General features: G+C 45.4%; 1 protein-coding gene across 2 annotated transcripts in view; it reads right to left on the minus strand.

Moving 5' to 3' along the window:
* PRKCA (protein kinase C alpha) overlaps positions 1–12361 on the minus strand; it is a 350851-nt gene extending 338490 nt beyond the window's left edge. The window contains exons 1-2 of one of the 2 annotated variants that reach the window (XM_075014246.1): positions 11923–12361; positions 5165–5196 (exon numbers count right to left, since the gene is read on the minus strand). In XM_075014246.1, the coding sequence (XP_074870347.1) occupies positions 5165–5196; positions 11923–12095 (205 nt within the window). In that variant the 5' untranslated portion in view covers positions 12096–12361. The remainder of the gene's footprint in view (positions 1–5164; positions 5197–11922) is intronic. The other variant, XM_075014244.1, reaches the window with a different exon arrangement.
* Positions 12362–17218: the final 4857 nt, after the last annotated feature.

Raw genomic sequence — 17218 nt, forward strand, 5'->3', positions numbered from 1 at the left:
TTTTGTAGCCTGCTTTCTAGCTAGTGTTTTGCAGTCCTTTTACTTCCTTTTCCTCTTGTTACTTTCAAGTATTTCATTATATTCACCGTCCCAGCTTTCACCCTGCATAGTTGTTCTAGGTTTATTCCTTCTTCTGTATTTCAGAGCCTTTCAATAAGAAAAAACAACAATGAATCAAAGGGGTTTTGTTTGTTCTTTACAAACTTATTAGTACCTTTATTTCTCATGTCATGTTAAATGATACATTAACTATAGCAACTACTTCACAAATATCATAGAATTCCATTCATTTCCAATAGGCAAAAATTTATTAGACAAGGAAAAAAAGGCGGTCAAGGGTACGGTGGGAGAGAGGTGGCACAATGTACTACTACTTAGATTCCAAGGTACAAAAAGGTAGTTGATTTTTTTTTTAAATTAGAGTTAAAGAAATTTCATGTAAAAATCAGTTTGGTTTCACCAACTTCAATTAACATGTGCTTTAACATTTCACTTTGCATATTCATTCTTCCCCCTCTCCAACCCCATCCAAAACCACAACCACCTCCTGAATCAAGGCAAGATAACAAGGCAGAAGGCTAGACCAAAGCCTAGGTCACAAAAAAACAGGCACTGTGTGGTTTATTAGCAACATTACAGTAAATTAAATCCCTCATCACACAAGATGTTACACACACATTTTTGAAGAACTACATAATTAAGATACACTTTATTACAGGTTGAAACTCTCTGATCTAGAACTCTCACATCTGGCAACATCTGTAATCTATTTTAGTTAGCCAGATGATCACGGGTGTTTCCAAGTTTTCCAGAATCCCATAAAGTTTGTTTGCAGCCACTGGTCCTGGCTCTCAGTGTTATGTGCTGCTATTTAGCTTTAATTTACTCCCAATAGAGCCCAATAAACAGTGGAAGCGTTGGTACTGCTGCTAGACAACACTGACCTCCCATAGTCCAGTAAATTCTCTCATCCAGCACCCGTCAGGTACTGAGCATGCTGGATTAGAGAGTTTCAACCTGTATTGTATTTTGCATTAGTTGTCACTAAATGAAAGCCCCACTTTTATCCACTGGTTTCCATTTCCATCTGTTTATCATCTAGTTTTATCTTTTGTTTTGTTTTGTTTTGTTTTGTTTTGTTTTTTCCTATTTTGCCCTTTAGATTCCTATTTAAATTCATCAGATTCAGGAAAACATTTTCATTTAGGCCTGGCCTAAAGTTCTCAATTCTGCATTTCAGAAGTACAAGGGTGCTACATCTAAGCAGTCTGACCTCAAACATAAATTTGCCATTTATTATTAATAAACAGAGAGACAAAAGAAAGGAGGGAGAGAGAAATAGATCAAATTAGTTTTCTATCTGCAGCAGAACATTTTTTGAACTGACGAAATGTGATTCAAGTCAAACAGCTGAAGTGCAGCACAAAACCATTATCAGAGACGGCATTTTAAGATTCAAGGACAACTCCAGATGATATTTCTGAAGAGATTTCACTTTAATCTGGATCAGCTAACTACAAAGTTCATCATTTAAAGATTACGTTGGAAAGTTCAGAACCATAGGGAATGATTCATGGGTTAGCGTTAGGCCTCTCGTGAGGCCTCGTCTGGAGTATTGCGGCCAGTTCTTGGCCCCTCAGTACGGAAAGGATGTGGACACATTGGAGAGGATTCACCAAAGGGCAATGAAAATGATTAGGGGGCGGGAGCACATGACCTATGAGGAGAGGCTGAGAGATCTGGGCTTATTTAGTTTGCAGAAGAGAAGACTGAGGAGCGATTTGATAGCAGTCTTCAACTTTCTGAAAGGGGCTCTAAAGATGATGGAGAGAGACTGTTTTCAATAGTGACAGATGACAGAACAAGAAGCAATGGTCTGAAGTTACAGAGGGAGAGGTCTAGGCTGGATATTAGGAAAAACTATTTCACCAGGAAGGTCGTGAAGGACTGGAATGCATTACCAAGAGAGTTGGTGGAATCTCCATTCCTAGAGGTCTTTAAGACCTGGCTTGACATAGTCATGGCTGGGATGATTTATTTGGGGTTGATCCTGCTTTAGACAAGGAGCTGAAGTAGATGACCTCCCGAGGTCCCTTCCAGCCCTAGAAGTCTATGATTTTATACATGGGATGAAAAAAATACACACGGACACACACACATATTTTATGGCATTAGCAAACAGGATAAAGATGAGAATTTTTAAAATCATCACAAGAAGTCATCCTGTGGCACCTTATAGACTAACAAATACTTTGGAGCATAAGCTTTCGTGGGGCAAAGACCCACTTCATCAGATGCATCAGATGGGTCTTTCCCCCATGAAAGCTTATGTTCCAAAATATCTGTTTGTCTATAAGGTGCCACAGGACTTCTTGCTGTTTTTGAAGATACAGACTAACACAGCTACCTCTCGGACAAAATCTTCACATTCTCTATTACCTTTGGCCCTATAAGATGAGAGTCCAGAGCATCCTCCAGTAATGTAAAAGCTCAGAAATACTGCTTGAATACACAGAAAATATGTGGAAGAATATGTTCAGGCTCCAGGGAAAAAAATCACTTTCAAAACAGAAAATAAACTATTATTTCTATATTCACAGTTCCCAGTGCCAAGACAGACTGAACTGTGATCTTCATCTCCTAAAATAAACATGATTCGTACCAAAACTGGCCTATTCTCAGAAAACTAAAATTAGAAATTAACCCTACTGGCTTGAGTGTAATTGGAGAAATCCACAAGAGGGTGGGCACTGATATTTCCCTACTAAATCTGACAGTAATCCTTTTAGTGTAGTATCATTGATGGATAACTGAAAGTATCAGCTGCTTATGAGAATGAGGCAAGAAATTCTACAATAGGCAGTTAGGGAGTAACATGGGGACGTTTTCTTCTAACCTTATTGAGCTAAAAGGTGCCTTAAGAGAAAGTTTGAAGAGACTTTTATATTTATTTATTTTACCCACCTTGTTCTCAGTTTTTGTTTAAAAATCACTGAGAAGGAAGAGTGCAAAGTGCTTACTTAAGAGCTATGCCATTCCCATGCTCTCACACACCTCCTTTCAGAGCACTTAGCACACACAACTATTCACATACCTGAAGCTCCCTTGTGTGTTCATGCAACGCCAACTCTCCTTACCAAATGAATTTTTAAAGGTTCACCATGAAAAAAAAATCCAAAACGAAGAACACATTCTCACTTTTCCCCGCATTCTTACACAATTTTTGTAAAATCTATATAATTCAAGGGATTTCCCATCTTGAGCATCAAAATAATTCCTTCACGAGAGACCAGATTTCCAAGTCTTCAATTGAACAAAGAGACTACTACTCCATTAAACAACTGGCAGTCTGATACTAGATCTATAAGTTATAACAAACAGAAAATATAGGGATAGCAGGAAGATTAACAGTAACAAGGTTTTTAACCTATTTAAGTTCTGTGATAAGAAAAAACACATATAGTGGACAAACTGCAAAATATAGACAACAGTTTTAGAAAGGAGATATAAATGTACTGTAGTCCCTCATGCTTGCACTAACACCACAACTGGAAACAAAAATAGTAGCAACTGGTACATCTTAAAAGCCATCACCCCTCTACATAAAGTACAAGAAAAGGTTTTGTTTTTCAAAAGTGCCAGCTAACATCAAAATAGCCCTGCCATGAAATTTCTACAGTTAACAGTGTTTTCATTCCTCTATTTAATAAATAAAATCAATATTCACAGTGGAAAAATACGGTTTAAAGCATTAGCAAACAATTATAAAAAGCGTAAGGTGGGAGACAGCCAGAAGGTCAACTACTAAGTGCACATGTAGTATGAATAGGACAGATAAATTACAAGAAATTACAGCATACTGATGCGTATTAAAATTATTAAAAGATAAAGACACTATATATATAAACTAGATCAAGAAAACTATTGCTAACTCAGAATAAATACTCAATGAAGCCGTTTATAAAGCTACAACAGAATACAGCATGAAATAAGTATTACCACGTCTATTCTTATATAACTTCCAAGGGTTGCCAACTTTCTAATCACACAAACTGAACACTCAAGCCCCACCTCTGCTCACTACATTACTCCTACCTGAGTAGTTCACTCTCCCACAACCTCATTTACTTTCAGAGGACTCGACCAGGACGCCAGTGTGAAGGACGAAATGCCTTACCTCCCCAGTGGCTCCCAGACAGCAGTGCAGCAAGATGCTTGCTTGACCTGGCACTGCACTCTGCCCTGGAAGCAGACAAGAGGTCCAGCAGTGGTCTCACCCACAGGCACCAACCCCTTTAACTTCCACTGGCCAGCTCCCAGCCAGTGCATGTGCAGAGCCAGTGGTTAGGTAAGGACAGTGCAAGGAGCCCTGTGGCACCCCTGTCTAGGAGCAGCCTGCTCAATGCTTCCCAGGAGCAGCACAGTGTACGCTGCCAGTGTAGGTGACGACTAAGCTGCTATAGATAGCACCACTGACTGAAGTTTGAATTACCGGGTTGGCAGTGATGACTGAAGATGGTAGGACCTCTTGTCAACCGCGTGTCTAGTCAGAAACTGGACACCCCATCACCCTACTTCCATCTGTTTTCAATTCACATTATTACAATAACTGCCAGCTCTGCTGGGAATTAGTTACATTCATTTTATTGTTTGGAGGTTCCTTAGTTGTACTCTACATCACATAGTGATATCCTGAGCTGATTAAAATATGGTTCAAATCAATGGTCCACCTGAATTTATAGCTGAAATGAATGAAGATTAAAAAATAGAGATTTGGACATGTACAAAAACCCATAAGAATAAAAGGTGATTCCGTCTTCTAGCACACCCATACATGCAGCACCTCCTGACAAAACAAAATGTTCTGTATAAGATATAAATTGCACCAACATTCTTTTTGTAAGAAGTTAGAAGCTGTACTGCATGAAGATTATGACATTTCAGTTGAAGAAACTGTCAAAAGTAACTTTCTGAATTTCAAGTTTTACATTTTTTTAAAAAATCTTCAACAATTCTAGTCCCTTTGAACGTAGACAAGGAGAGACCACTTACCTAGCTTTTTCCCAGAATGTTTGTTTCCTTCTTTCTATACCTTTCAACCCTGGGCTGGATTTAAAATGAAGTGTAACACTGTATGCCAATCAATAAACAATTTGAGGCTTACCTTGGCACTGAAATCCTTGTTTCCCAAAACCCCTGCAAGGGAAAAAGACACAAACTGTCTTAACATATTAGTTACTGTTTTTTCTCACTAACCTACTATACTAAAAATCTTGTCTTAAACTACAAGATTTCAGGTTCTGCTTAGAAAGAAACAGATTTAATAATGCAAAACAAAGCATTAACCCACCTATTACAAAGATGAAAATAGCAGACAATTCCAGCTATAACAAGAAATCATCCTGTGGTACCTTACAGACTAACAGATATTTTGGAGCATAAACTTTCATGGGCAACGACTAAAAAGTAGATGCATCTGATGAAGCGGGTCTTTGCCCATGAAAGCTTATGCTCCAAGATATCTGTTAGTCTGTAAGGTGCCACGGGACTTTTTGTTGTTTTTGAAGATACAGACTAATACAGCTACCCCTCTTATACTTAATTCCAGCTATGTAATTTCATTTTCTGGTAACCCTTTATTTTTATTGTATTTTAAAGATAATTTTGGATCCACAATTAGTTTTGCCTGTGAATATTACATAATATTATAATTCACTCCATGCCATGTGTATACTTACAATATTATATAAACTCTAACAACTAGAGAGCTATAAAAAGAACCACATGTGGATTCTAAAATGAATTTTAGTATGTATATTGAGATTCAACTACATATAACAACAGCAGCAGCAGAATATCAGAAGACTGATCTGCAGAAAAAGATTTGACGCTGATTGTTTTGGGGCTCTAATAACTATTATACTTCCAATCTTTTAAAAGTAATTCTTTTTATAAGTTATAAATGTGAGGAAGCATTAGCTATGATACCCAGAGTTTATTAATATATTATATGTTCATACATTACACCACCTCATGTCTTCATTTTTAATTCTGACATTCAGTTCTTTCTCTACATCAACAAAAACAATTGTTCTGAGTTCTTCAATAAGTATGAAGTTTTGCTACAACATTTAGGATTAAATAACATTTTTTCCTCATATTCAAACATTTATTATGATGTAAGGAAAAGCAGTTTGAAAAACCTCAGTAAAAAATTACTTCAAATCGAAGTTGACAGAAAAGAGCATTCAACTTGAGGAAAAAGTTAAGAGTTCTATCTGAAACATTTTTTGGACTGTTATTACAAATGGACATCTAAGATCATGGTACTTAAAAGATTACAAATGAGTACATTTGACAATATTTTGCATATAATCTTTTCACTTTTACTGTCTGTGTGGATCTTTCACTCCAAAATACTTGGGAGAAAAAACTTTGTTTTTCTCAAATACACAAAAGTAATTGTAAAACCACTACAACAGACAGTAGGACTAACAGCCCTTACAAACCTTGAAACTACTTTTTAAGGTTATTGTGTTAGGTGATTAGATTTCAAGATGACAGTGTTCTTCGAACAGTCAAACTGAGAATGCATCCTTTGTTCATGCCTTGCATTGAAAGGCACTGGTTCACATTTCAGTCTGTTACATGCAATCCACAGTCCAAAGAATCTTTTCTTTAATTTAAATTTTCACAAAATAAAGCAAACACTGGGTAGAATTTCTTCTAAATAAATCTGACAAGTCTAAATAAGAATTTGCTACTTTGTTCAATATTAAGATCATCAGGTTTGATTTTAAAAAGCCACAGCAAAATCCCACACATATTTGGAAAGGAACCTCATCCCACTCAAATATTACATGTTCTTTAATTATACCTCCTAACGTTTAGTAATTGTCACATTCTTGATTTTTATCCCTCAGCTGGAAATTGTTCTGGGGATGCAGTAGTTCAAAGGTCATTAAATGGGCACCTCAGATGCCAAACTTGCCATGTGTTTGGTGCAAAAGCACCCAGTGTTTCATTTCACTTTAAACCCATAATGAAAGAACATACTGAAACTGCTGTACGATGTCTTTGAAGAACATTTAAGACCTTCCTCGACTTACTAGCAAGGAAAGATCACAGCATACAATTACTCTCACCACTTGTCAACAACAGGATATCCTTTCACTTTCAAATACATCCTGTAATTAGGTGCCTTTTATCATGACAGTATTGTTTTTAAAAACTGCATTATTTATCCGTACCAGTATGTTCTGACAGTAACCCTGCAGCATTCTTTCCCACTTGCCAAGTCCTACTCTTCTTCAGTTTATTTTAAGGGACATATAAAATTCTTCTACTTTTACAGGGAAGGGTCTCACAATTTCCCTCAAACTGTGATAGCGTATGAGAACCCAGATTCCCTTTTACATCAATTTACAGTCTTCCTATGGCCCTTTCCCCGCCTCCACTCTCCCCCACCCATATATTTTCAGCAGTTTGTTGTAGGCTCCCCTCTCACATATTTTATTGTGCTTACTAACAAAATCATTCTCTCTTCCATAACATCCAAACTATAGCATGCTGCACAAAGAGAGAAACTGAGAATGTACACTTGCACAAAGTGTCCCCCAGTGATCAACATACACGCTGAATGAGCCAGGCAACTCCACTGTGCAGATAGCCAGTTGCTGCATTCCCCTTACAATCATCTCACACTGCTGAGCCCCAACGAACAACAGGCATTATTTTCAGCAGCGCACATCAGCTACTGCTCTCACAGACAGTGGGAAAGATGCTCTACAAATTTGAAGGTGAAGCCCTCCAGTCTTTCCCCCTCTCCACACAAGTTGTAGGATGCAACAATAGAAAGGAGGCACATGAATGCATACAACGTACAAGCAAGCCAAAACTCCCACCCACTCCCACTGCTTCACCCAGCTCAGGTCAGAGTGTATGATCAATGTTTTTGCACCTCTAGTTGTTGCTGCCCTGTTTAACAGATGGCATCAGATGCAGCTAAGCCCAACATGTGCCAGCACACACTGAAACTGCCCTGTCTGCCTTAGGTTATGAATGAGCTGGGTATGTCACTTGGAAGACAGCATCAGAGGGACTAACAATTCAGTTTTTGCTTCTGGATCCTGAGCACTTTATTAAAAAAGCTTGCAATGCGCCATGAGTATAATGGGACCCAAGCACCAGCATCAGATAGGGTTGGTTTTGGTTTTTTTGTTTGTTTTGGTTTTTTACAGCCAGTCAAATTCAGCCATGGTCAAGCAGCCTCTGAACAGCTGCTGCCTGTGAGGTTAGGGCTGCAGCAGCATGTCCCACTCCTACTATCCACCACCACCGTCTCACTGTGCTGTGAACGCTAACAGAGCGCCCTCATGAGTCACAACCCATCTCACTTTGTATAGCACAAACCAAGTAGCAAGGCAGCAGTAGCAGGGCACAAACCTGCCACTATAATGACCCCACAGGCAGGAGACAGCTGAGATGATTCACAGGTGTGAAAACAAAGAAACCATTACCAAACCAAGCCCCAAGGAGGAGGTGGAGGCAGCCCTGAGACCAGTTTGGAGGTAAGTGTTGGATCCTAAAAAGAACTCAACATCCTTGAGTCAGATTTGGGTCAGCCATGCCCAGGTTGGATTCAGATTAAGCTTTAAAATTAGACTCCAACAGAGTTCTAATTTGACTATGTAGTTCTCTTTCTCCCAGCAACTTTGGGAAAACGCTCTTTCCTATAGTTGATAACCAATGTCTGCAGTGTATTTTCTAGTCTCCCTGCCCTCCCCAGGCAGCAACAAGAAACACAGAAACAACACCTATCACAGGGATATGAAAAGGGTGCAATAGCTTTGCTGAGTGATGCAAACGTGGGGAAGTTGGGAGGTCCCTTACAAGATTTAATCAACGGCTGTAGAATCTGAGCAGGAAGGGATTAGATGTTTGTTTGCCAAAGTGACGGGAGACAGCAAAAGAAATCACTGAAGCAACAGCAGGACTTGGATTGGGGAAGGAAGGATGAACACACATCTGAAGGAGACAGGGTGTGCCCCAGGTATCACAAAAGGGAAACAGATGTTTTGAGGATGGAGAACAGTCTAAGCAATAATCCCCAGGATTAAATTGATCCAGTGGCTGTGGAACACGGGTTGGGCACACATCTGAGTACTGCACAGGGAGTTCCTCACCGTAGGAATCCACGGTCATCTCCCAGGCACCCCCCAAGGTACATTGGTCCCTGAGAGACTCACAAAATGAAGTGCCATGACTGTAAAACAGGGGTGAATGTGCATTATGCTACAGTTTCAAGAGTGTAATGGGAGGTGATGTAGTGTTCTTTCCAGAGTTCAAACTAGGGGGTTCCCCTGTTAGAGTCACCAGTTGCTGCAGGATGTGGGCAAAGCGTGTTTCTATAGGTGAGTTACTGCAGGGAAGCTAGTAAATGAAGATGATGTACTAGCTGCAGAAGGTGTGCTGAACAATTGGGATGAATACATTGGTGTGTTGTGTTGGAAGCAAGAATTGGGGCTGGGGAAGGTCACTCAGATTAATCGGTGCAGTGGGGCTGCACTAAGGTGACCGGATATGGAGGAAAGCACGTGTCAAGGGGGAAATCCTCCTTAGAAAGGTGTGGTAATAGCAAGGTACCAAGAGTATAGTGTAGTCTCTCATCAAATAGGTGCAAGACAGCATAAGATGTGCTGGTTGATGTGGGTAGCTCATGGGGCATCCTAAATCATAGGAGGAGATGTTACAGTTATAATAGCAGGGGGTCTTGGCAGATTAAATCAGTACAGCAGCTGCATGAAGTGGGCTAGCTGAGAGGACAGTGCTGGTACAGGAGCAGTACAGGAGAAGCACACGGGTGGCATGGGGGAGTGATATATGGCTCTCACTCCATGGGGTCAGCACAATGGCTACAGGAGGGCATGGCACAGAAGCAACATAGCAGGGTCGCTCATCACATGATGCCAGTGCAGTAGCTACAGGACGGGGGCTGGCTGAGAGGTATGGTCAGTACAGGAACCAGGAGTGACACCGGGGCAGCGTAAGTAGCACCGAATAGTATGAGGGAGGTACAGGGGCAATACAAGAGGGGTCAGAGGGTCTCTCACCAGATGAAGTGGCTGCAGGAGGGGAGTATGTTGGTGGGGTGGGAATAAAGGCTGCAGTGAACAGTACAGGGTGGTATAGGAACAGTGCAAGAGCCCGGCAGGGAGTCTCAAACCAGATAAAGTGAGCACAGCAGGTACAGGAGGGGAGTTAGCTGGGGGGGCAGTGGAAGCTGCAGGGAGCAGTCTGGGATTGACATAGAAGGGGTAGAGGTAGTCCAGGAGTGGAACAGGGTCTCTCTCCAGATGAAGTTGGTGCCGTGGTTTCACTATGAGGTTTGACTGGTGCAATGGAAGCGGCAGAGTGCAGTACAGGGTGGGGTATGGGGCAGTACAGGAAGGGTACTGGGTGGTATAACAAGGGCAGTAAGGGACCAGCAGAGGGGTGGCAGGGGGTTGGCATAGCAAGGGCAGGTCTCTGACCAGATTGGTGCACTGACTGCAGCACGGTGGTAAGTGCAGGGTGCACTATGGAAGTGACTGGGGTAGTACAAAACAGTACTAGTGTGGTACAGCAAGGCAGTACTAGCACACCATGGGGGTGACAAAGGGGCAGAATAGGAGCAACACAGGGATAGCATGGGGCAGTATGCATAGGGCTGGCATTGGAGCAGTACAGGGTGGCTTAGCAGGGAAGCAGCACGAGGACAGTATGTGGCACTCTAGAAGCAGTACGGGGTGGCACAGCAGAGACACCATGGGAAAAATAAGATGATGATACAGCGGAAGCACAGGTGCCATATAAGGGGCCATATAGGAGCAATGAGGGGGTAGTACAGCAACAGTATGGGGGTGATATAAGGCAGCACAGGAGCAACAGGGGTGTGGCACAGGGCAGTTTAGGAGCTGTACAGAGGATGGGAGTGGCATGGGGCAGCACAGGAGTGGCATTAGGCCAGTATAGGAGCAGTACAGGATGGGGTAGTATAGGAGCTGTATGGGAGATGACGATGGTTTAGGGGCAGCACAGGGCACCACAGCAGGAGCAGTATAGGCACAATGAGGGGGCAGCATATGAACAGCACAGGGATGGCATAAGGGCAGCAGAGCAGGAGCCATATGGGCGCAATGAGGGGTGATTGAGGGGCAGCACGGTGGGTGGTGTATGACAGTACAGGGGCGGGGTGGAATAGGAGCTGTGTTTCGGACAGGGTTGGTATAGGGGCAGCACGGGGTGCCATAACAGGGGCAGTATGGGAACAATGAGGGGGTGATAGAGAGGCACAAAGGGGTGGCAAAGGGAAATACGGGAGCCAGTCGGGAGGCGGGGGTGGCAGAGCAGGGGCAGTATGGGAGCAATGAAGGGGCGGCACAGAGCAGTATAGCAGCCGGATGGGGTGGCATATGGCAGTACAGGGTCAGCACAGAGTGGCACAGAGCAATACCAGAGCAGTATGGAAGCAATGAGGGAGTGGCTTAGAGCAGCGCTGGAGCCAGACAGGGTGGCACAGGGTCAACATAAGGGTAGCATGGGGCAGCAAGGGGCGGCACAGGGCAGTAGGGAGCAGCGTGTATGTGTATTGGGAGCAATGAGAGGGTGGCACGGGGCAGTACAGGAGCCGGACAGAGGTGGCATAGGGTCAGTGCGGGGGGGGCAGCACAAGGCAGTACAGGGTAAACACGGGGGGTAGCATGGGGGGGCACAGAGGTAGCATAAGGCAGTATGGGGCAATGGCGGGGGGGCGGAGCAGGGGCAGTATTTGAGCAATGAGGGGGCAGCATAGGGCAGCCGCGGGACAGCGGAGCAGGGGCAGCCTGGGAGTGACGAGTGGAGCGGCAGCAATGAGGGGGCAGCCCGGGGCAGGTCTCTCACCAGATGAAGTCGGTGCAGTGGCTGCAGAACGTGGGCTGCTTGAAGAAGCGCGCGATGAATTTATGCTCCTTCACCTCGTGCACGTTCTTCTGCCGCAAGGCTCCTTTGCGAGCGAAGCGCTGCACCGCGTCCGGGGCCGCGCCGGGCTCGGGGCCCGGGAACACGTCGGCCATGGCGCCCCCTCGCTGCTCCCGCCGGGAACCGGGCTGAGCCGGGAGCCACCGTCCGCCCCGTCCGGCAGCCGCCGAGCCTCTGGCAACGGCTGGCCTGGGCTGGGCGGGGCGCTGCCTCCTGCTCCGGCTCCTGACGTGTGAGCGGCGCGTAGGGAACGGGAGGAGGATCCCAGCCCGGCTGCTCCGCCCGCGCGCTGCTTGAGACAGACCCCGGCCGCCAGACAGAGAGAGAGAGCGGGCGGGCGCGCGGGCGGAGCCAGGCTTACCGGCGCTGGGCGGGCGCAGGGCCCGGGCCCGGGCCCGGGGTGCGCCGCGCGGCCGGTCCTGTTTCCCCTTCTCTCCACTCCCCGCACCACAGCGCCGCGCTGCGCGGCCCAGCCCGTTCCCCACCCCCCCCCCGCCCTCGCCGCGCGGCCCGTCCCCCCGTACTGACCCCCGTACAGCTCAGCACTGCACAACCTTCCCCCACTCTGCCCCCATGCACAGCTGAGCGCTGCACAACCCTTCCCCCCACTCTGCCCCCATGCACACCGCAGCACTATACAGCCCACCCCCACACTGCCCCTCCCCCATACACACCGCCTCCCCCAATACACAGCCCTTCCCGCCATACTGCCCCCATGCACAGCTCAGCACTGCACAGCCCACCCCCACACTGCCCCTCCCCCATACACACCGCCTCCCCCAATACACAGCCGTTCCCGCCATACTGCCCCCATGCACAGCTCAGCACTGCACAGCCCACCCCCACACTGCCTCTCCCCCAATACACAGCCCACCCCCAACACTGCCCCTTCCCCATGCACAGCTCAAGACTGCACAGCCCATCCCCCACTGCATACATTGCCCACTCCCTCAAACAAAGCCCAACCCCCCCGCGCAGCCATCCCCTCACATTGCCCCCCATACATAGCTTGGCACTGCACAGCCCAGCCCTCACAGTGCCCCTCCCCATGCACAGTCCCTCCCCCAATACACAGCCCTTCCCACCACACTGCCCCATGCACAGCTCAGCACTGCACAGCCCACCCCCCACACTGCCCCCCATGCATAGCCCCTCCCCAATACACAGCCCTTCTGCCATACTGCCCCCATGCACAGCTCAACACTGCATAGCCCACCCCCACACTGCCCCTTCCCCATGCACAGCCCTTCCCGCCATACTGCCCCATGCACAGCTCAACACTGCACAGCCCATCCCCCACATTGCCCCCTGCATACACTGCCCACTCCCTCATCCACAGCCCAACCCCCCAGTGCAGCCTTCCCCTCACGTTACCCCCCATACATACCTTGGCACTGCACAGCTCAGCCCTCACAGTGCCCCCTCCCCCATACACAGCCCTTCCCCCCGCACTGCCCCATGCACAGCTCAGCACTGCACAGCCCATCCCCCACACGGCCCCCTCCCCATACACAGGCCATCCCCCCTACACTGCCACCATGCACAGCTCAACACTGCACAGCTCATCCCCCATACTGCCCCCATACACAACCCATCCCCCCAGTTCAGCCCTTCCCCACACACTGCCCCATGCACAGCTCTGCTTTGCTCTGCACAGCCCATCCCCCACACTGCCCCCTCCCTCATACACAGCCCATCCCCCAGTGCGGCTCTTCCCCCCCCAACACTGCCACATGCACAGCTCAGTACTGCACAGCCCACCCCCCCACACTGCCCCTTTCCTCATACACAGCTCATCCCCCCAGCACAGCCCTTCCCCCCACTGTGTCCCTGTGCACAGCTCATCACTTTACAGCCCTTTCCCACTCACTAACATCTTTCCCCCACATTGCCCCCCTATACACAGCTCTGTACTACACAGTCCACCCCCCACACTGTTCCCTCCCTCATACGCAGCTCATTCCCCCCCAGCACAGCCCTTCCCCCCATATTGCCTGCTCCCGCGCAGCACAGCCCTTCCCCTCATGCTGCCCCCACATACACAGCTAGGCACTGTGCGGCCCATCCCCCACTACCATACAAATAGTGAAACCCACACCCTTCTTCACAATACAACCCATCAACAGGTTCCCCCATTACAACACACACAATGCAGTTGGCATCACAAGCCAGCTCAGCAACACAACCACCCACTACAATTTATGCACATCTCCTTCCTCACAATTACACATTAGAAATGCATCTGACACCACGCACACTCTCTCAAATTAAAGGTACGCTGAGCGTACAGCTGACGTCACACACCTGTACTATACAGAAGCACGACCCTGCATCCCCAGTCTGCATCAGTTACACACACAGCCCCCTACCATTACCATGCACAACATATACAGAGTACAACCGCACAATACCTCATCACCACCATAACACACACACACACACACAAACAGTGCAATTGGTACTGTATATCCCAACCTCCTCCCCGACCTCCTGCTCACAACCATAACACATGTGCGCAAAAGACAGCACAGCCCATGATTGCAACCTTTCACCACACTCTCATAATCATCTACTATCCCCTCACAACAAACAATGTAATCAACAATCTGCCCCACTACGAAATACCCACGTTACCTTTGCCATCATCCACCGATTCATTCCCATAAGCCCCCACTGCTATAACAAGGAAGTATACAGACAGCAGATGGAACCAGATGCTTCTGACCACAGATACCACACAGACATATTACAGACCCTCGCTAACACAACTATCACACGCAGACCAACCATATACATAAATGCATCAGTATTTGCTGCCTTTCATCACACAGAGTACCCACTTCTTCTAAAGTACATATACACAGTGTATTACATACACTATCTTCACAGCTACAACCAACACAGAGTGGAGCCAGCACCTGCAGCCTCTCACAAAATATCACCATAACCCCACTTCAACACACATTGAACAAAAACAGTGCAGTTGGGACCTGGTGTCTCACAGAACAAGAACATACACAACACACAAACCATCTCACATGCAATAAACACATACATTGAATGCAGCCAGTACCCACCACACATCCCTCGGGCATCACACAATACGACAGTATTTTAAACACATAGTAGCTTCCTACAGTATTTTAAACAATAGTAGGACATCCCTGACAGTGCTCCTAACAAACACACCACAGAACAAAGCAACACAGCACCCCAACACAACACAACAAAAGCCTTGCATAATACACAGCTCCAAATATAAACATACACAAACAAGCCCAAAATACCTGGACTCTCAAATATTCTCACTTAGAGCACCTCTGTGTGCATGCACAGGCTACAGCTACACTCACACAGCATATTTCCAATGCACAGTTAATGCCAAAGACCTGAATCATATTTACACTGCTTAGAAATGCTTCTGGTTGTTTCATTTACATGTGTGTGTAGTATATAGAATGTGTGCAGTATGTATTATCCCAGCCCAATATAAGTATATACATGTAAAAATATACAGATATATGTAACGTATATTTTCAGGCAGATGTTTTTGGTATGTGGAGTTAAGATAGAAAGAATCTTTTTGATACCTCTGTGGGAGGGAACGTAAAATAAGAGGAAATTATATCTTTCTTCATTGCTGCAAGCTTTAGAAAGCTTTGAAATTCTAAGTTAAAGTTCTACTTAATGAAGCAAAACATCACCCTTAATAAAATACAGACTAGATCCATAAATACATAAATCTTGAAACTGGGCCTACCTTTTTAATCAATTGCTCAATATATCTCATTAGACCCCACAAAAATATTAATGCAGTAGGGCCTGATTTTCTGAATTGGTGAATACTCATTCCAAGAGTAGAAGCAGGGATTTGGAAATACTCTGAACGTCTTATAATAAGACACTCCTACTATACTGTACCTAGTTAGTGCAACAACGGGTAATTTTTCATGTTTATTTAATATAAATTAAAATCTTATCTAGGTATTTCCAAGATTTCTAACATTGTGTATAGTGTTCTTTAAAGATACAGATTTGTTTGTGTTAAAGAACCTGAAAGATTTTTCTACCCTACCCTGCAGGTTATCGAAGCTTTTGTTGAGGAGCTTCTTTATGTTTAAAAATATATTTCGCTGACAGCAGTCCCTGTGCAATTTGTCATGGGACTATTCATTTAAATACCTTGCAGAATCCCATGGGCCTACTCACACTTGTTAAAAAACCTTGCCTTAATGTATACTGTCACAATAAATAGATTTAGAAAGAAGGAAGCCTGATAAAACTTGAGGCCAGGATATGAAGAAATGAGAAGGGGAGTCAACATCTAACTGTCTTTTGTACATTGAATGTTAATGCATTGTTGGAACATCACAGCAAATCCATCACTTTTTCTGGCGTTCTTATCTTTAGCGAAACATTCAATTACCTTTATCCATACACCAAGCAGTTTGTCTAGATTTTTCTTCTATAATAGGTAAGAGACCAGATGTTTTTTAAAGGTAGTTAACTGTTGATGTGCTTGGCCTTTCGATGTCTAATTGATTTAAAACATTTTTGATAGTTCGGACCCTGCCAATTTCATGGCCGTGAAAAATGTGTCGCGGAGCATGATATAAGCCCTTCCTTGTGAAATCTGATGTCTCCTTTTTCCTAGGAGTGCCCCATCAAAAGGGGCTTCCTTGTTCTGACTGGGCAGGAGAAGGTCAGTACAGTGCCTGAAAAAACAGGCGTAAGTAAGAGTGCCCACACAGGGACCCTTATCAGGGATGCAGCTTTTTAAGGGAAGGGAGGGATGAGAATTTCCAAAAAGCCCTAGACCAAAAAAATTTGAGAATGAAATACCAATGTAATTTACTTATTAAGGTGTTCTAGTCTCTGAGTCACTGACTCACTTCATGCTCCCCTATGCCACCTCTGAATGATGCTGTTCTTCAGGGATGCACAGAGGGATGGGGCAAAATCTGACACTGAGATTCCCTACACTTCTAAAACTATTACCTCAGGGAGAAGGCCTTGGTGGGGACACGGTTTGGAGAGCGAATCAACTCCACGCTCACCATGCAGCATGAGCTCCTGTCCCATGGGAATGGGTCTGGCTTCCTTCTCCAGGCATTAGAATCTAGAGTATAGATCAGAGGACCACTCAGGTTTGGTCTGGCCACGCCTCCATTATGAGAGGTGCTGCCAGGCCAGACCTGAGTGGAGCTGTGAGACCATG

This window comes from Carettochelys insculpta, chromosome 20 (assembly GCF_033958435.1).
Source record: "Carettochelys insculpta isolate YL-2023 chromosome 20, ASM3395843v1, whole genome shotgun sequence".
Taxonomy (NCBI): domain Eukaryota; kingdom Metazoa; phylum Chordata; order Testudines; family Carettochelyidae; genus Carettochelys; species Carettochelys insculpta.